At 33.2% G+C, this 21,791-nt stretch overlaps 1 protein-coding gene across 2 annotated transcripts in view; it reads right to left on the bottom strand.

The window, feature by feature from the left end:
* RNGTT (RNA guanylyltransferase and 5'-phosphatase) overlaps positions 1-21,791 on the bottom strand; it is a 240,922-nt gene that overhangs the window by 209,235 nt on the left and 9,896 nt on the right. For both annotated transcript variants that reach the window (XM_081033244.1, XM_081033243.1), the window contains exons 3-6: positions 20,465-20,568; positions 20,284-20,372; positions 9,563-9,638; positions 8,120-8,360 (exon numbers count right to left, since the gene is read on the bottom strand). In XM_081033244.1, coding sequence (XP_080889370.1) covers positions 8,120-8,360; positions 9,563-9,638; positions 20,284-20,372; positions 20,465-20,568 — 510 coding nt within the window. The remainder of the gene's footprint in view (positions 1-8,119; positions 8,361-9,562; positions 9,639-20,283; positions 20,373-20,464; positions 20,569-21,791) is intronic.

The following is a 21,791-nucleotide window of genomic DNA, read 5'->3' as shown; positions in this document are numbered from 1 at the left end:
GGTAGGAATAAGTCCAATAAAAAAAAGTAAAGCACGATGTACCTTATTCACAAGTAATATTTAGTAACTTTAAGATAACTTAATCTGCTATCTACTGTCACTATGTTTCTTGTGACAAAAATATCAGTTCATAGTATTCAAAATTAGGTAATATTTCCAAGAAAGATCACTAATTCTAAATATAAATAGCAATGTCTTAAGTCTGAAACTACTTTCCAATATAACATAATTGAGTTTTAAAGTCACTGACATTTATTTTTACTTTTTAACAAATTACCACTTCACTGTGTGGAAATAAAGAAAAATCAAAAGTATAAAGATAATATATGCTTAAGATTTTAAAAAGTGCATTTCATCGACAGATTATGCCAGCCTTAAAAGGGAAATTTGTATGGTTATCACAAACAGGACAAACGGAATGAGTGTTCAATTAGAGAGAAATTAAGGATATTATTACAGAAGATGTGGGGCAAATTATGTGAGAAAGGGGTGTGTGTGTGTAAAGAGAGTAAGCAAGTTTGCATGTAATGTGTAGTAAGGATATCTGAGCAATGAAGAAAACGCATTAGCAGTTTTATTCAAAGAGATGATCCCAAACATCAATTCAAAGGGGCAAGCAACATACTTGTAAGTCATGCTTTTCCAACTCAATTAACAGCATATGCTCAAAAGACGAATTAAGAAGGTATCTTAGGAACGTGAGGGCCAAGTACAGGACATGCACCACTGTTATAAACCAAACAGAACTATCAGACTTTACTACAAGGAGTCCATTACTTCAAATCACAGTTGTATCAATATACGAAGCAGGAAAGAGGAACTCTTAACAAAAATAAAGTTTCATGCCAAGAATTAATCACTCTTGGATTACCTCTGCTATCTTCAACCTCAGATTGAAAAAAAGGAAAACAAAAGCTTTCCAAACATGAGTTTGCCAGTTAATTACACCTACACTTCTCATCCCTGTCAACCATACCACTGACATCACCCAAAATTCAACTCTCCAGACACCTTTTCTCTCTGATGGTCTTGTCCTCACTACTTTAGAGTCCCTTCTCCTTGGTTCATCTAATCACCTTCCCGGAGTGCCAATATAAACCCTGGAATCTCTTTTCCACAAATAACCTTCCCTATAACCTCAATTTTTTTCATGAACACCATATATTCTGTGTCTTAACTAAAAGCTAGCTCTGCACCAAGAAGACCACGTCTCTCTTCAGTGAAAGCTACTTATTCTCCCATTGCCTAAATCCCATGGGTAGTATAAACCATTCTATATCGCTTCTTTTCTAGCATCTTTCAAAAGCTCCTTGTCCATTTAGACTAACTCCATTCAGCTAAATCACTCAACTGTGGTAGGCCAGACATTCACAGTGGTTGGTGGCATAACAGCTCTCTGTAAGAGCTGTCCTCCCCATCCACAAAGACAGAACTCTAACAGCCATGTTACATGACATTACAAAATAACACCCTCCTCCAGCCATAGTTGATGGGAGCACGTGTGAACCCCCTAATTCAATCTGAACCCATCAGGTTCTCTTCTAGTAACTTTGGAATTGGGATTCTGCTTGTGGCTAAAATGATTAACATGTAAGCTTTTAGAAGATATAGGACAGTTATAATCTCCCAGGTAAACAAGAAACAAAGGAGAGAGAGAGAAATAAAAATGAGAGAAATGCAAAGAGGAGGAATTAAGAACAAATAGCAGAGGGTCAGCCAGTTAGCTCAGCTGGTTAGAGCGCGGTACTCTTAACTACAAGGTTGCCGGTTCGATTCCCACATAGGCCACTGTGAGCTGCACCCTCCACAACTAGATTGAAACAACTACTTGACTTGGAGCTGATGGGTCCTGAAAAAACACACTTACAATAAAAAAAATTAAAAAAAAAAAAAAGAAGAAGAAGAACAAATACCAGAAAGTGGGTTCTAGGTAGCTTTCCAGGTCCAGCCTCCAGTCCCTTCCTGAGATCGGGCCATATTCTTGTGCTTGAGAGTTCCACCCATTTATTCATAATAAGTTCCTCTTATTATTTAAGCTAGTTTGAGTTAGTTTCTGATACTTGTAACCAGAGAGTCTAAACGTAACCAAACGCTCTGTGCTTCGTGTATTGACCTCTGGTTATTTCTCCACATTCATCAAGAACAGTATTTCCTACCATGCTAACTTCTATCACTTTATTGGTAACAGCAACATTCACTGAGGTAATTTGACCCATCAAACAACCTAGGCTTCACAGTTCAGTCATTTCATTTCCAAAAACCCTACGCTTCTGCTTAACTTGAACAACCAGCTCGATGGCCATACCATCATCATTCCATATTGCTCCACCTCTTGATTCATCAATTGTACCTCTCTTTGACCTCTTTCATTAAATAGCTTAACTCTTACTCTCACTGAGCTCACTTTTCAATTTCACCAAGACTAACAAGCTCTCACTCCTCCCTTTTCACAGTCTAACAGCCCCCAATCCTGACCTTATTTGCAATTCAGTCTAGATCCTATGGCTGTTTACTTCAATTATTCTTTACTTGATATCCTCTGTACTCCTATCCCTCTTTCCATCACATCTATACTAAATATACCCAATATTGTATCAATCTACCATTAGTCTCTTCCACTCCAGCATAAGGCTGAAATTTACTGAGGAAAAATCACAATCTCAGTACTGAAGATGAGATACCCTCCCTTGTTGAAGAACTTTCTCCATCTACTCTTGAACTACATTCCCTTTCATCTCCTCAGATTGCTCTATCATTTATTCCCCAACTTTTATTGACGTTCATTGATTCCATTTGCATCTTATCCACAAGTAATAAATATGCTTGAGTTTGCCTTTTCTGATTATGTCTGCATCAAGCAATCACCCTTACTCTCCCTTTTTTATCATAAGCAAACTACTTGAATAAATAGTCTGCACTCATGTGCAGAAAAGTTAACACAACAGGACATACGGTTGACATCTGGATGGCATCTGGGAATGACTCTCAAGGAGTGTTCTCAGTAAAATGATACGGTGGTTCACTGTGCTAGACTCTTTGTACAAACAATACAGTTTATGCTGAACAAATGCTTTCCTTCTGGGATTCTGAAATTTTGGTACGTGCTAGACAGAGGCTGCCTACATGACCGGCCAACAATAAAAACCTTGGGCACTGAGACTCTAGTGAGCTTCACCAAGCGGAAACATCACACATGTTGCTGCATTTTCATTGCTGCGGGACGCATAATGGGAAGGAGAGCATAAGGAAGCCTGCTTATGAGCTCCTCTAGACTACACTTGTCATTTTCCCTTATGGCCCACTTACTTATCATTAGTACATCACTATAATAAATCTTAACTATGAGTACAGCTATTCGTATATGCCGAGTCCAAACATAGAAGTAGTACTGGGAACCCCTAAGACAACTCTGTCTCCATCTTCTAACCTCCCATTAGATTCTTAAAATCCATAGTCTGACCTGGTCCTAATGTACCACAAAAAATAATCCTCAGATGAACATGTTTTATCCTTATTGTATTTGTCCCCTGTGATATTTCATATTATTAAATCATTCACATAAATCATTACATAACTCTAAACTATTTTTTATTTTTCTTTATCCTATTGTACTGTACCCGGGAAGAATTTCTTAGTTAGATCTTCCAACTTGATAATTTCCTATACAGCTAACTTCATTCTACTATCCAACTCATCTACTAAGTTTTTTGGTTTTTTATTTTTTATCATTTCCAAAATCTCTAATTTGTTCTTTTTCATAATAGCTTGCAATTATTTTATGGATTTATATCCACTCTAATCTTCTAAAGAAATGTTCTGTTTGTTTTTTATAAACTGATTCCTCTGGTGTTAACTAAAATGAATGAGGTGATTCTATATGTACTAAAAAAAAGATATCCAAGTTTTTGGTTTTTTTTAATTAAGGCTGCAGGAAAATGCATTAATGTTTTTAAAAGGGAGGGGTAAGGTCAAAACCGAAGATATGTAATGCATACAAAAATTAGTATTTAAAAGGACAGACCTTTTAAAAAGTAGAGACCAGTGGAAAGAGGGTGAAGAGATACCTTCACTTTTTACTCTACATAATTCTAGATGTTCACATTTTTATTTTGCAAAGAAAACTGATCTTTAAGTCATTTCTGTACACTTTTAAAACAATGATTGAGAGAGAAAGAGGGGGAGAGAGAGAAAGAGAGAGCTAGAGAGACAGAGAGAGAGAGAGAGATAATGGGGAGAAATTCTTCAAAGATGACAAAAATGCCAGTAGTGAGGTGAAAATTAAAGAATTATAAATTGTTTCTTTAGTTTTCAAACTTTCTTTAATGTAAGTATATTACTTTTATAAGTAAAAATGTATTTTTACAATTTTAGTATTTACTAATTATGATTTCAAAAGAGGAAAAATTACCATAAGGCATAAGTTGGTTTGGGGGGGGGTTGTTTTGTTTTGTTTTCATAACTCTGCCTTTGGAAGTATAAGCACATATATTGTTGAAAATCACCAATGTTTTCTCCAAAACGTGTTTTCTCCAAAACATTTAGGAACAAAGGAAGGGAAGATTGCTGCTTTGAGCAATGGCAGGCCAGCTTATTTAGACAAATTCTGAAGCCATGAGAAAAACCTAGACAAAATGTCTTTTGCACCTCTTTGAAGACACTGGAGAATTAGAAAGGCAATAAGAACTTGAAGGACCAAGAGCTCAGAGGGAAGGGAAGCCCAGAGAGATGAGCTAGACATCTGGTATAGTTTTTCTACTTTAGGATTTTCCTCTACAGGCACTGTTTCAGAAATGGAATTGAGAGGATAAGAAGCTGAACAGAGCTTTCAGAAATATCATAGGAATCATAAAACAAAAACTGGAGTTCCAGGCCACCAAGGAGAAGGGATCCTATTTAATTATCCCGGCTTTCAATTAGGATTCCCAAAGGGCTACACTCTAGGAATCAGGGTGAACCAAAAACAGACTAGCCTCCCAAAACTGAAACCTAGCTTCTAAATGATTCAATCCTTGACTGAGTTAAGATGTTCAACTCCTAGGCCTATGTAAGAGCAAAAGTACATCTTCTCTGAAGGAAGGTAACGTGATGTAGAGTCCCAAAATATTTCCACAATTTTTCGTACATAATATCTAGTAATCAGAAATACCTACCTACGTATGAAAAAACCAAAATAAAACCCTACAATTGACTAAAAATCAAAAAGACATTAAAAGAAAAACTAAAGAAGATCCAGAAGAGATTCACATATTAGAGTTATCTGTCAGAGGCTTTAAAATAACTGGGATTAATACATTCAAAAACCTAAATAACAAGATGAAGAGCTCCACCAAAGAATTGAAAACAATTTTAAAACTCAAATGGAAATTCTAGAAGTAAAAGTAAAATAACTGAAATTAAGTACTCAATGGATGAATTTAATACCAGGTTAGACAAAGCTAAAGAAGAAATTAATAAACTAGAAGATAGGTCAGAAGAAAACATCCAGACTGAATTAGGAAACAAAAGGATGGAAAATATACATTAAAAAAAAAAAAAAGGAGACTATTGAGTAAGGCCCAAAATGAGAAGAGAGAAAGAATGGATCTGAAACAATATTTGAAGATATTAATAGCGAAAAATTATCTAAAACAATTTTTTTTTTAAATCCAACCATAGATTCTAGAATCACTATAAATAGGAAGCAGGATAAATACAAAGAAAACCACAAGTAGAAACATCATTACAAAACTGTTGAAAATCAAAAACAAAAAGATTACCTTCAAAGAAGCAACTTCTCAACAGAAATAGATTATGGAATAATATTTTCAAAGTGCCAACCCAGAATTCTATACCCAGTACAAACATTCTTCAAAATGATGGCAAAAAACAGACATTTTCACACAAACACTGAAGGAATGTGTCACAGGAGACCCATATTAAAGAAAATACTAAAGAGCTCTTCAGTCAGAAGGAAAACTATCCAAATGAAACCACAAAAATATATGAAAGAATGAAGAGCACTAGAAAGTATAAATATGTGGGTATAGCTAATGAATATTAACTATACAAAACAATGATGATGATGATGATGATGTCTCATGGGGTTTTAAATTTTTATAGAATTAAAATACACAATACCGAAAAGGTATTTTCTGAGATTCTTGCATTGTCTAAAAAGTGGCAAAAGTATTAACACATACCAGACTTTAACAAGTCAAAGATGAATACTAAAATCTTGGGTAACCACTAAAAAACTAATAAACTAGTAAAACTAATAGGCAATGGGTAGGGGCGATAAAATTTTTTTAAAAATTGAGTATAAAGGAGGCAAGAAAGAAAGACAAAAAGAAACATACCACAAGTGGGACAAACAAAAACAGACAGTAAAACAATCAGTAAATCTAAAATTAGTAAATCAGTAAAATAAATGTACATGGACTAAATACTCCAATGAGGCAAAAACTGTTGGCTGGATAAATACAACCCAACATGATGTTTATAAGAGACATAATACCCTAAATAAAGGATAAAGATCAAAAGTAAAAGGACAGAAAAAAGATATTTCATATAAACACTATCCAAAAAACATTTCTACGATCATACTAATATCAGATATTTTACAATGCTAAAAGTTAAGACACTACAAAGACAAAATAATCTTTTACACATGTTTGTATAATAATAATATCACCCCAAATAATATCACCCCAAAACATAAAGCAAACCTGACAGAACTAACCGGAGAAACACACAATCATAGAAGAGAATTTGTAAAACACTCCTCTTAGTAACTGACTAAACAAAACAGGAGAAACTAGGTTTGGGATTTTATATTGAATGTTATTTATTTTCATTTAAAAAAATCTTGGATATTTCTCTCTTAATGCTGCTTGAGCTCATCTGCAACTATAGGAATTTGATGGTACTTGATATTATAAAATAAATGTCATTTTTAAGACCCTTTCTGCTGGCCAAAAAAGTACAAAAACAAAACCTGCAAACTTTACTCCATTTTGCAAAATAGTAACTCTTTATTTTGAACTCTTTTACACATTAAAATACTATAACATAATTCAAAAACACATTAAGCATATGCTCATGATCATTATTCTTAAAAAATATCCTGTATAAAAATGGTATCATAAAAGGATAATCATCTGTATGTTATGTCATTCTACTAGACTTTATTTTGAATGTGATTCCTATTTTTCTAGGTATATGATTCAGTAATTTCTTAAAACTAAATCCAGGAAATAATGTTACACTAAAAGAATAATAAGCTATTTTTGAAATTATTTCTATGTTTCAAAGTATTTCACACTTTTAGTGGCCTTAGAGTTTTGAAGTTTGAAACGTGGAAATACATACAAATGTTTCTCAAACAAGGGACTTTTTTTAAAAGCCCAAAATAACCATTATATGATTTACATAGAACAAGACATTTTCTTCCTTGCCTGTGAATCACTGCCTATTAATAAATGCTGTGGTTGTTTACTGCTCAACCATGATTCCACACACCTTAATTATTAACTTCATTAGCACTTAATTATCTCCACACTTTCCCTAAGTTACCCTTTGGCCGAGAGCACGTACCTATGTACACACAAGTACAACCTGTACTTTTCTTCTCCATATCTCTCCAATCCATCTAAGAAAGGGAGATTAACTCCTAATGTTTTTAGTTAGGATTTTTATTTCTAGAAGATTAATAGGAGTTCGTCATAGAAGTAAAAGTCTTCTTGGTTCAACTTCACAGAAAATATGAAAATACCACCACAGGGAAGGAGAATGCATATGTAAAGTTATTTTAACTCTGTGAGGTTTTTGTAAAGCATTAGTAAAATTTTCACTAGATACTTAGTTGGGATCTCACAATACTTTGCAAAGAAATAGTAAATTCTCAATCTAAGGTCTAAGAGTTCTTTGGTTTACCTAAGAAACAAAAATAGGATGAATTTATGTAACTGAGATTTTTCTTGTAGAAAAGGCAGACACACGGCTATCAGGAATCTTTAGAAATAGCCAGAATGAAATAACCTCACAAATCTAGTAAAACAAATACAGTCAACATTCCATTTGCGTAAATCTCAATAAACCTGCTGAATGAAAAGGTAAAGACTATAATAATTTTAAACATTACCAGTTTTAACCGTTCTTTTCTCCTTTTGCCAAAGGAGGCACTTGACCCAGGTTCTGATTCCTTTCTTCCATCCTCATCCTCATCTTCATCTTCATCATCCTCAAAACACCAATCTGGCAATAGAGGTGGGGGTGGTGCTTCCTCTATATCACCATAGCGACGAAAAAGTTCTTTCAAATAATCACCCTTATAAATTCCTGGTGGTCTGGCTTGAGCAAAAGTAGCAACTGCTGCTTCAATACTATGGAAAACAAACACCATGCAATTTCCTCACTACTCTCCATTTATGCAGATTTATTAAAACTCACTTATTACATTTATGGCACCAAAGTATGTTAGAGATTTATAAAATAGACAAATCACAGTCCCGTTCTTAAAGCATTCAATCTACTAAGGGACACATTCATTCCAAAACAATTTTAATATAAGGTATATCAGTAATTCCTAAACTCTAGAGGTAAATTGCAATGAGTGTACGGAAGAGACCTGGGTGGTCTGTGAAGGACTTAAATAAAGCTTTGAAGGTTGAGGTCTGACTCTGAGGGAAAACATCAGTCAAAAAAATGTGAATAGCAATATGAATGAAAGTAAAAAGCATGCTGATTTTTCAGAAACTTTCAACAGACCCAGGCAGTAAGAACATCGGTCATCAGAGAAAGTCTAGGCATAAACTGAGTCTGACATAGGACTCTGGGATTATTGTTTACAGCATAAGAAAGGCCAGAAAAGCTGAGCTAGAAGTGCATGCAGAAGAGAACCACTGAGGATGCACGAGCAAGGAAATAAAATATAAAATCAGATGCATACTTCAGCTGATTATATTCAGAGAACGACCTACTATGTAAAAGGCTTTGTAACCAAAATAATGACCTTCAATCAGTAAAGGAGGAAATTCAGTTAGTAGGATTCCATTCTCTCAGGAATTTTGAGTAACTAGGGTTCTAATGTCTCAGAACCTTAAAAGGCACTTGACAAATAACAGGTGCTTAATAAAGATATGCTGATTGGTTTAAATAGAGTAACTCTGTTCCAAAAATACCTTCTCTGTATAGCATTGTAAGTTTTTCCTAGTACTCAGCAGCTATAAAAAGGTACTATTAAAAAAAGAATAACAATAGTAATGTCCAAAGATGAATAAAAACACGAAATATTGGGAGAACTTGTCTCTGATAATCCTGTAAGATGTGAAAAAACATCTGGACAAGAAAATACATAGTATACGGGATCCATAAGCACTCAACTAAAGGGCTACTTAGTACAAAAACACCAGGTAATGAATGGTATTCTAAAGATTATCCAAATCTGAAATAAAAACATATTCAAATTATATTAATTATGACTTCACCAAAAATTTGGCAATACAATGTGCTAAAACTAAAAACTCAATAAAAATGTTTTTATTAATTACTAAATATATCTTCCATTATAACAAGAAACAAATACCTCCAATCCATTTTCTCCACCAAAAAGGCACATATGAGGAAACCAGTGCGATTGAAACCATGGGTACAGTGAACACCTAAAAAATAAAGCAGCTTTGGATTAAAATTAATAATTTCAGAGACCACATTTTACTTTAAAATTCCCACCTGCAATCAAAACATTTCAATCATTTTATAAAATAACTACATTTTTAAAAACTCAGCTCTCTCTTATAACTATTAATAACTTGTCAGTTTAAGTTGCTTAGAGTCTAATTCATAAAATTAGCTAGAACTTTAAATGTGCTACATGTTGATTTATTAGTTACAAATTGTCTGTAAGGTCTAAAGATTTCTCTTAAAACTAAAAGATTCCAAGCATATTTTAAATAAGGAGGTATTTTAATCAAACATACAGACACACAACCACACACACACATACACATACACACACACACACACACACACACGACACTTGACTAGATACAGAAAATAATTAACTAACTGGTATGCAATACAATAAAAAATTAAAAAAGTTCTCTGGAAACCAACTGACTGTATCATTACATTATAATCTTTCAAAATAAACTTTTAGGAGAAAAACCTGCTGAGAAAAAGGTATTTGTTTTTCTTAACCCTTTTTTTCAGGACATATTTGAGATCAGTGTGGCCCCACCTCTATATTCTAAAAAGCTGCAAATGGGCTTCATAAATTACAAAAATGATTGCATTTTTAAATCATTATAAGTACTTCGAAAAAGTAAGAACAGCTTGATGCAAATTGCCACATGAAAGCATTACTGCCAGGTTAATTCACTCTCCTGAAAACTTCAAAGTGGAGGTTTTCCTATTATCTCTGTTTAATGGGAGGATATCCTAACATTCAAGACTATATATCTTTCTTTTTAATGTTACCTTTTACAAACTAATCTTCTCTGTGTATATAAAACATCCTGATAGAAAGCAACGAAAATCAACTACAGAACTAAACTAAAAGTTGGAATTACAAAACTTCTAGAAGAAAATATGGGAGAAAATCTTTGCAACCTTAGTGTAGGAAAAGATTTCTTAGATAAAACACAAAGTAAAAGGAAATACTGATAAATTGGACTACTTCAAAATAGTAAATGTTTGCTCTTTAGAAGATGCTTAAGGAAAATAAAAACACCAGGCACAGAAAATATTCACAGGACATACACTGAAAAGGACTTGTATCCAGAATATATAAAGAACTCTTACAACTCAATAATAAGATGAAACAACCCAATTTTTTAAAAACCAGGCAAAAGATTTGAACAGACACTTTACAAAAGAACATATGCAAATAGTCAAGAAGCACATGAAAAGATGATCAGTATTATTAATCATCTGGAAAATGCAAATTAAAACCTCAATGAGATTCCACTACACATTAATCAGAACAACTGAAACCAAAAACACTGACTACAACAAATGTGAGTGAGGATGGAGAGGAACCAGAACCCTCATATGCTTCTGGAAATGGAAATGGCACAGTCACCTTGGAAAAGAGTTGGGCACTTTCTTAAAAAGTGAAAAATACAGCTGTATCAAATGACCCAGACATTCTAAGCCCAGTTATTTACTCAAGAAAAATAAAAACATATGTGCTTCACAAACTTATACATAAAGACGAATGTCCACTACAACCCCAACACAAATGTCCACAGCAACTTTATTCATAATGGCCAAAAAGTGCAAGCCTCCCAAATGTTAATCATCGGGTGAAGGGATAAACATGTTGTATACAATGAATACACTCAGCAATAAAAAAGAACAAATTACTAATAAATGATACGAGAATGATTTCAAAACCATTATGCTGTATGAAAGAAGTCAGAAAACAAAAAAAAGTACATATGTAATTTCATTTACATAAAATTCTACAAAATGCAAAAATGTGTATAGGACCACAAAAGGCCCTGAATAGCCAAAGCAATCCCAAGAGGAAAAAAACAAAACCAGAGATACCACACTTCCTGCTTTCAAACTATATTACAAAGCTACCGTAATAAATCCAGTATGGCGTTGATATAAAAATAGACACGCAGACCAATGGATACAGAGCCCAGAAATAAACCTCACATATACAGTCAACTAATAGTCTACAAGAGAGACAAGAACACTAAATGGGGAAAGGAGAGTCTCTTCAACAAATGGCGGTGGGGAAATTGGATAAACATATGCAGAACAATGAACTTGGACCCCTAACTTATACCACTCACAAAAATTAACTTGAAATGGATCAAAGACATAAGATCCAATACCATAAAACCCCCCACAGGGGTGGGGGGGTGCACAGGATAGATGCTGTTTAAGGGTACAAACTTGCAAAATAAGACCTAGAGATCTAATGCACAAGTATAGTAAATACAGACAACAATACTGTATTATACTCTTAATACTTGCTAAGAAATTGGAATTTAATTATTCCAATCACTAAAAAGAAAGGATAATTATGTAACATGATATAAGTGCTAATTATCGTATAACAGCAATCATATTACAATGTATATATGTATACATTGATACATACAATGTATATATGTATGTATCAAATTAACATGTTGTAAACTTTAAATTGCAGTTATAGGTCAAATACATTTCATTTGAAAAATTCTAGAAGATGCGAACTAATCCACAGTGACAGAAAGCAGAAAGTGATTGCTTCATCCACAGCTAAGGGTGAACACAAAGGAGCATGTGATGCAAAGGCTCTGAATCTTGACTGCGGTTTCATGGGTGTCTGCGTCTGTCCAAGCTCATTAAACTGTACACTTCAAACGAATGCAGTTTATTATACGAGTATATAAATTACATATAAATATACAGCAATACTGTTGATTTTTTTTGAAAAACTAGCTGTTAAAGCGAGATGCAAGCACAAGTCTGCAATTCGCTTTAATAACACATTCCAAATGTCAATGTTCATCAGCATGGCCTTGTTTTCAGTAATTGACTTTACTGAAAATGTTATAAATTGGATAGGTTTTTTAAAGCATACCAATAAAATACCATTTTCACCTCATTTCTGTAATAGGGTAAGATTTCTTTCCAAAAACGGTTTTTGCTACTTAAAAAAACATTTGAAAATCTGTAACTTAGAGTTACTATCAATTGAGCCAAATAATCTATTTCTACATCCATAGTACAGAAAACGATCATTAATATTTAGAATCAAACCTTAGTCAATGAACAACGCTCAATAAACAAGGATACAAAGGAACTGCAGACAGTAAGAGCAATTTGTGCAAATTAAAATTTATGAATCAAAATAGACTTTAAATGAACCATACTGGTTACAGCATGAGGTATGATAAGAAAGTAATGCCAAATGCAGGTGGAGACAATGAGAGGGTCAAAATCTGGAAGAAACGTGTGCACCACACTGAAGAGATTATAGGGGCATGGAGGGATAGTAAAGAATTTTAAGCATGGCAATAAAATTACCAGATTTCAGTAAAGCCACTCCAACAGCAACAACGAAAGTAAGAAAACCAGTAAGGAAGCCATCCCAGTAACTTACACAAATATGTGAGATAAGATTCTGTGGAGGGAAATAACCAGATGCGGACTAAAGAGGCAGTTAAGGTGTTAGCTGCAATTTGAAGGGTGAATGACTGGCAACACTGAGAGAAATGATTTAAAAGGAGTCTTTGGTTTCTGACTCGGGTGACTAACTGGGCAGCGGTGCCATTTACAAGGCTAGGAAGTAAGTACACTTTACACCAGTCTACGGGCAAGGTAATGAATACAGCTGGACATGCTGAGTTTAAAGTTCTTACGGGATTGACGAGTATTTGGAAATAACGATAAAGAGTTTCACAGAGTGGTCTGGCTGGAATTGTAGATTCAAGAATCATCAGTGATACAGTCAATTATGGAAGGGGTCTGTGGTATGCATAAGATCACCAAGAATGAGTATGTAAAATAAGACAAAAAAATTAAGGATGAAATCTGAGGAAAACCAACCTTTCAAGAATAAGTGTGGGTAATGATGAACGTCTAAGTATTACCTTGTCTTGTACACCTGAAACTAATTTAAAAAAAAGAAAAAAAAGAAAAACCAAAAAAAAAAAAAAAAGAATAAGTGTGGGGGTGGGTGGACAATAAACAAAGACTAAGAATGAATTGTCATTCTTAGAGAACATGGGGTCATGTACACCAAGGAAAGAGGAAATTTCATGATATGAGTGTTCAATTGTTTAAATGAGTTTAATTAGAACTGAAAGTCACTATTTGATTAACACTGCAGACGGAAGACTCCAGATTGCAATGAAGTGAATCAAAATAAAACGGATTCAAGTATCCATCTTTCAAAACGTCAGCTGTGAAAGGGAAAAGGGAAATATAAAACAGAATGAAAAGGTGGGGGTATTGGGAAGAGGTGGTATCGTTTAACATGAGAGGCTTAGATATGTTTACAGATTGAGAAGGACCTTCTTAAATCACAGAGGTTGACAACAAGGATATATTATAACTGAAGTCTCTGAAGGGACGAGGTAACAAAATAGATCTCAGCCTTGAACACAAAAAGATGCCTCCTTAGAAATAAATGTCTATAGTCATTAAACTATGTAAGTTCCATCATGTTCATTGCTTTGTAAGAAAAGGGGCCTCAAAAAGGTTACACAAAGATGTTAGCTGTAAAGACTTTTTAATTCAACATGTAGCTTAACCCAACATGTAAATTTCCTTTCTACTTCATATTTCAGACCAATTTAAGCAATAAATGTTCTAACTTTAGATGTTTGTCACCAAAACCATCTAATTTACTCTAGCAAGATCAACTAAATAGTTTTATGAAAAGAAAATGTAAGAATTGCCAATTAAGTGATTCAGTCATGTGAGAATATATAATGTAAGAAACTACCATTGCTCTTTTAATATTCTATTATAACAATACATATAAAGTTTCAGCATTATTGACAAAACTCTACAAAAAATTTGGAAGATTATGTATTTAATGTAAAAAAAATTCCATTAACTAAGTATGCTACAAGCTTAGTCTAATATGTCTTCAATGTTAAAATTTCAGTTTTCCTCAGTTTATTATGAAAATGGGTCCATCTAGTGGCAAGTAAAGTACAATTTATAACTAAAGATTAGCTCACTATTAACTATTTCAAGTCAACTTCTTATTCAAATTTGTCTTCATTTTCTAGGTAAGCTAATAAATGAAATGAATTTATATAGCATTTTAAACAATATTAACACTAATCTACGCATTAAGGGAAAACTGTAGTTCTTTTAAAATCAAATTAAGAGAAGAAACTATCTCCCCAACAAAAGGAGAGAAAGATGAACTGTAAGTATGTAAATACACATACTGGATATATAAGTATAACTTAGGAAGAGATGACTTATAAAGGACTAGTGACAATATATCTTTAAATGAAGCCTGATTTCAATACACAATTTTATTTCTATCTCACCAATCACATACATTATATTTTTAGGATCAAAAAATTTACCTGATCTGTCTATATCAGTGGTTTTACACTGGGACAATTTTGCCTGCCAACCCTTAACCGCCGAACACCTGTCAATGTCAGGAGATAATTTTAATAGTCACAACTAGCATTTAGAGGGTAGAGACCAGGGATTCTGTTTAACATCCTGCAATGCACAAAGAATTACGAGTACAAAACAGTGCTCAACAGTGCTGAGGTTGAGACCTCATCTAAATGAGCAACAAAAATAAGAACAAAAAAAAGAAACGTACAATTACAAAGAACTTATGATGTGCCAAGTTATCTTAAATATTTTTATTTAAAAGAAATGCTTTTTACATAAATAAGCGTGTGCTACTCATGAAAATATATATTTACAAATCTGTCACATGTACTTATAACCAGAAACACCTAAAGTAATTGGAAGCATTAGTTAAACTATGTATCTTATACATAGTCTACCATTTAGACTAAAAGAGAAACAGAATTGAGCTGTTTCTCTTTTAACACAAAACAGATTTTCTCCACTCCACAAAATTCTTATTCTCAAATTACTTCTGTACATGCAAACAAATGCACTATACCTCCATAATCTCTTATTTGCAATTATAATTTCAAAAAAGTTCTAAAAAAATAAGACTTTTTTTGTAAATCATTTGGGGACAAAAACTGACCTGAACTGATGTGACATTATTTACAGTCTATTATTCCCTCTTAGTGTGAAAAAATATTCATATGTTCAATTGCAAAAAAATGTTCATGTATTTAATTATGGAATGTTCTCTAACATTCAGATTATATCCACTATTTTCCACTAAAAGGAACTCAGGAACCAGGCTCCTTAGAAAAATAACTGAATCTGGAAAACATCTCATTCCAGAAAACAAGGAAACCATCAAAGACTGAAAGGGTGATAGAAGGATACAGAAACCAACTTGAAGGGGCTCCCATTGGCCTAGGATGAAGCAATTTGGACATAAGAATCAATACTAACTGCAACCAATTTAAATACATCAATTCTATAAAAATATACAGTTCCTACAGATACTCCAAAAAAATAAAATTAATCAATCACCACTAGAGACTGCTAAGATGACAACTCACTGTTCTGAAAATAGAGAAATACATAAAAGGAAAGAATCAAATACTTATTTTGCCTTTACAGTACAAACTGCATTTCAGGATAAACAAATTGAGAAGAAATGGTTCCTTACTAAAAAAGAATTCCAGCTAATACATAAAAAAATGAGAGAATCAGAAAAATCATTTTGCAACCCCTAATGAAATATTGGATCAAGACAACAATCATCAATGGATACTAAAATCATTAGTAAAAGACAGATGAAGAACTTTATCACAGAGAAAACAAGCTGCCACCACCTGAACCCACTTACCCACGTTAGTACTAGTAAAAGTGGGACAACCAGACATTATGTGCTTCCTGATGTAGCGTGAAAGGAACCATACAACACCAACTATAAAGTGTTCTTGTCTAAAACCCTAAAACTGAATATAACTATGTCTCTAGATTTAACTACCAGTTTACACCACATACAAGAGATAAAGGAACAAGGTTAACTGATACCATGAGAAATCAATCAGATAAATCCAGAACATGGAATATTTCATAGGGCCAATGACCTAGTTTATCCAACAAATTGATGGCACTTAAAGAGAATCAGAGAGATTTAAGAGACATAACGGCAAAATACATGGACACTGTTGGATCTTGGTTTGAAAATCTAACTTGAAAAAGATATTTTTTAGATAATTGAGGAAACCTAGACATGAACTAGGCTTTAGATACTAAGGGATTTTTAATTATTCTATGTGGTATAACTGCATGGTGGTAATAGAATAACCAAAAATCCTAATCAGTTAGAGATGCATACTGAAACATTTTTAGTAAAACGGTATGTCTATGATTTGCTTTAGAATACTCAAAACAATTTGTTAAGGGGAGGAGAGGAAAAATGAAAAAATCAGCAAAATGATAACTACTGAAGCTGGCTGACAGATACATGAGATCTCATTTTACTATTCTCCCCACTTTTGATGTATTTGAAACTTCCATAATAAAAATAATCAGGGGGTACTGCCCTCAGGGGGGTTGATATATGGTAAAAAAACTAGAGACATCCGACCAAAGGGCATCCGACAAAGGATTATGAAACTGTAGTTCTTCCTAAAGATCAGAAAATGTTTCAGGCCTCTGTGGTAAATGTTTCAAGCACTTAACATTTCCACTAAGCCTATACAACATTATTCCACAACCAGGCTAAGTGCATAAATTACCAATTACATCAGCTAATTTAAAGATGATTTTTTTAAAAAAAGAGTAGCTTTGAAAATAAATGAGTCTCATTTTTGCTATGTCACAAATGTTTACTGTTAGTCACAAATGTTTACTCAAGAAAGTATGCTTCAGCAAGAATGTGTGCAAAGCTGATGAAAATTCCACCACTGATACTAAAACACAATGAAAATATTGTAAAAATAGGCCACTTAAACTTGATTCCTTACTTCCTTTTGCTGGAAAAGGCATTACCAGCAACTAACTCTAAGACCAGTTTCTGTTATTATCTTCAGAGTATTACTACAATAAATAATTGCCAATACAACCTGTGCTGGAAAACTTGGCAGGCCCAAAGCAAATGTTTCCACTTCAATCCACATAAACAGAATCACTACCCGTAATAAAAGACATATATAATAATATATATTGTAACAGAGTTCTATAATTTCCACAACCTGTAAAACACTCAATTTAGAAAATTTTCTTATCACTTTTTCCAAGAATACAACTGAACAATTTATAACAACGGTCAACTTATTCCCCTAAACCTGAAAGTGTTACTCTTTCTGAAATCGTGACATCTGATTCCAGACGTTAAGATTTTTCAACTGCCCTTCTTTGAATTCTTCAAGAATACTTAGCATATACCCCTACAACGGTTTCTCTCAAATGAGAAAAGTTTTTAAATCGTTCCAATAAAGGCCTCTATGCTACCTTAGGCTGTTGATCGTCTAGTCGTTTACCTAAATATATATGTATATATGTGTACTTCTTACACATATTCATGTGATGTGTAAATATATACACATACACATATTGCAATACTATCATATATTCCCATATTATTGTTCTTCTGTTAAACAGTACTTGCATACTGTACAATATAAATGACCTGCTTTTCTCAGCTACATAAGCTGTTGTTTTTTATTACAAATGAAGCTGTGATGAAATTCCTTTCACATAAATCTTTATGTTCACCTCTAACTAAGACCTTAAAATAAATTCTTAGATGTGGTCTTGATGAGTCCAAGTGTATGAACACTTTCAAGGATCTTGAGAAATATCACCAAACGGTCCCTCCAGAAATGCTGGGTATCCATTAACACTCTAATTAACAGTATATTAATGCAAACATTTTATCCAGTCCTTCACATTATATTTTTTTAGTTCTTTGTCAATTTGAAGGGGGAAGGTAACGACATATATTTTAATTTGTATCTGTTATTATCAAGTGAGAACAAAAAAATCTTTCATGTTTCTTGGCTATTTGTATTTCGTATTTTATAAATTACATTTTCATTGTCTTCCATTATTTTTCTATTGAGAAATGCCTCTTTCGCCTATTAGATTATAAAAACTCTTTGTATATAAAAATACTATTTTTTTATTTGTCATATATGCTTCAAATATTTTCCCAATTTTCAATAAGCAATTATTAATAGCAGCTGTTACTATTAATAGACACATTTTAATTTTTGATAGTTCTCAAAATTAAATGTGCATAAAAATCACCTCCACATTTCTTAGTAACTTTATTCCTTGTTTTATACTTCTGTTACAGACAAGAGAATTGGTTTAGAGTGTGAATTTTCAACTCAGATTAAGATTTGATCTAAGTTCTAACCCTTACTAGCTGTGTGAATGACATTGAGCAAGTCACATAACCTTTCCAAGCCTCTTTCTTATAAAACAGGGGTGAAAATAATATCTACCTAATAGGATTGTTGTGTGTAAGAAGACAATGAGATAATGTATGTAAAATGTTTACAGAGTGACTATTAGAGAGGAAATGTTCCATAAATGTTAGTCAATATTAATAAAATTATTAATGAGACCATTCTCTAATTATATTTTCTAACTAGTTACTGCTTATTTGCAGGAAAGTTGCTGATATTTTCTTATTTATCTGTGTGCAAATATATCCCCTGAACTTTCTTTCTATTACTTTCTTACTAATAGTTTTTCAGTTAATTCTCTGAATGAGGTAAATACAAAGCTGCTTAAAATATTTAAAAAAAAAGAAATCACAAAAGAAAATATATTGAAAACAAAAAAAGTTTTAAATGATTATGAAAAAAGTTAAGATAAATGAATTGAAAAATTCTCCAGTAGTACATATAAGAAGTTAATTTACAGCATCTAGGTATCAGTAGAAAAAAATTATTCAATAAGCTGCACTAAAAGAAATGATTGGTTATATAGAGAACATTTAAATTGGATCCTCAGTTCAAATCACATGCCAATATAAATACCAGAAAAAACAAAAAATCAAAGCTCAGTATCAAACCTTAAAATTTCTGAAAGACCACTCCTAGCAGCATGGTTTATATTAGGAAAAAACAAAAACTGAAAATAACCCAAGTATCATTTTAAGTAACTCTCATTTTAAGAAAATTTATTTATTTATTGCTTGCCTTCCCTCAATTCACCACCCCCACTCCAAACCCACACTAGAATAAAGCTCCGGAAGATCAGGGACCTTTTTTCTGTTTTCTCCACTGGTATGTTCCAAGAGCATGTACCTGGCAAAGAGTAGCAATCAATAAATATCTGCTAAAAGAATTGTCCATCAACAGGAAAATGGATAAGCTATTGTATATTCAGATGATGGAATACTACACAGCAGCAAAAAAGTGAACATCAGTTACCTACACCATCATGGATTACCCTCAGATACTGAGTGAAAAAAGTTTCAGAATAATACGTATGGTATAAAACGTAAAATTGTAAAAAAATAACTACGTAGGTTTAAGGTAGTTTCCCAAGGGTACACCCAAAGAGGGGCAATTAGGGCTTTATCTTGAAAAATATAAAAACTACAAAAATATATTTATTTTACAGTTCACAACAGTCTATTCCTTTAAAAAACATTTCTTGGTGATTACTTAAAAATAGTAATAAAAATAAACTCATGAACTCACTTGCAAAAAAGAGAATGGAAACCTAATTGCAAAGTAAAAGTCAAGTCAAACGTACCTATAAGTTCAGGTGGGTTTCTTTCATTAAACCGCTCACATAGACGAATAAATGTCTCCGTGTTCTCAGTTGTGGGGCACTCACCATGTCTAGTAATATGAAAACATTTCTTTTTTAAAAGAAGAGATTACAAATCTCAGCAAGAGGTTTCAATATTAAAGAATCTTAATACATGGCTTACCCTTTACACTGAAGTTTTATATATTTGATTCCTTCTTTTTCTATGTCATTTCTGTCGTAGAACCTTGAAGTATTTGTCAGATCCACCAACAAGCCCATTTTAACCTTAAAAAAAAAAAAGGTACATTTACTATCAACTGAATTTCTCCCAAAACAAGCTGACTAAATGGCAGTACTCCAGTTCAGACATCTCCATTGAAGGAGATGTTACGTTCACTGTTAGCAGGCACTAAATGAAATAAATTAACGCACAAACTAATGATGGCACAAGAACATATGCAAAACAGACTCCACTTCAACATCACAAAAGTCTACCTAAAAAAGCAAACACCAACATAATTTTCTGCGTCTGTCACTGCACTTATGATTTGTCAAACAAGAGGCTAGTGCAGGGATAGCAACTATCTGAAATACACCCAACCCAAGCTCCAGACAAACATCAATCCAGCATTCCAAGCAACCATCACTACATCATGTTAGGTTAGGCAGTTAAATTCTAAAGCGAGTATTATCGGGTAAAACATATGTATGCACAGTCAGAATTCCCTTGTAAATCCCTTAAATAATCAATAAAGAACAGTACACATGGCCATATTTGTGCATCTCATTGAAGCCTTAATCCCATCTCTCAGCCAGTTTTTCTTCCTGCATTAAAACAAAAATCATTATTCTGTGAAGTGCTAAGTGACGTAGTTGACTTGTATTCAGAGGCCAATAAATCTGAAAAATCTTTGACTAGAATCACATTCAGCCTGGCAAGATAGTCTCGCTAAGAAGCACACACCTGAACTGAGCCAACAAGAAAATAGTTAATTATACATCTTTCACCTCATACTGAAGCATATATTCTCTGGGAAGAATGGCAAGAGAAATAATCCATACTTTCTAAATTGTTATCTTTTTATTTTATTTGTTGTTATTGTATTTATTGGGTACCTATTGTTAGACTTGCCTAAAAGAGATGAGTCTACATAATAATTCAATTCCATTGTGACACAGGGAAAACTGACAAAAACATTTTTACATGTGACAAAATAGAACTGTGTGCTTCTAAAATATAACTAGCTGCCATAATGTGCCCTACTGATTTTTTCCAGATTCCTTAGCCCATGTGTAAATGAGAGACAGGTAGACCAATCAGGTGAGCTCTTCCTTACAGAAAATGTATTTTTGATGGTATTTTCTTCAATTTGCCACCATGGGCCTACTTCTCTAACCAAATAGCTTCTGCAGTAATCTTAATTCATTCAGAGGATATATATTGCCAAATACAAAGATTTAGATATCATATTAGTTTTCCAATGAGTTAGAATTAGAACCCATGTTGT

Source organism: Rhinolophus hipposideros, assembly GCF_964194185.1.
Source record: "Rhinolophus hipposideros genome assembly, chromosome: 3".
In the NCBI taxonomy this organism is placed as follows: domain Eukaryota; kingdom Metazoa; phylum Chordata; class Mammalia; order Chiroptera; family Rhinolophidae; genus Rhinolophus; species Rhinolophus hipposideros.
The sequence above is the reverse complement of the archived record's forward strand: the minus strand, read 5'-3'. Positions and strand labels throughout refer to the sequence as shown.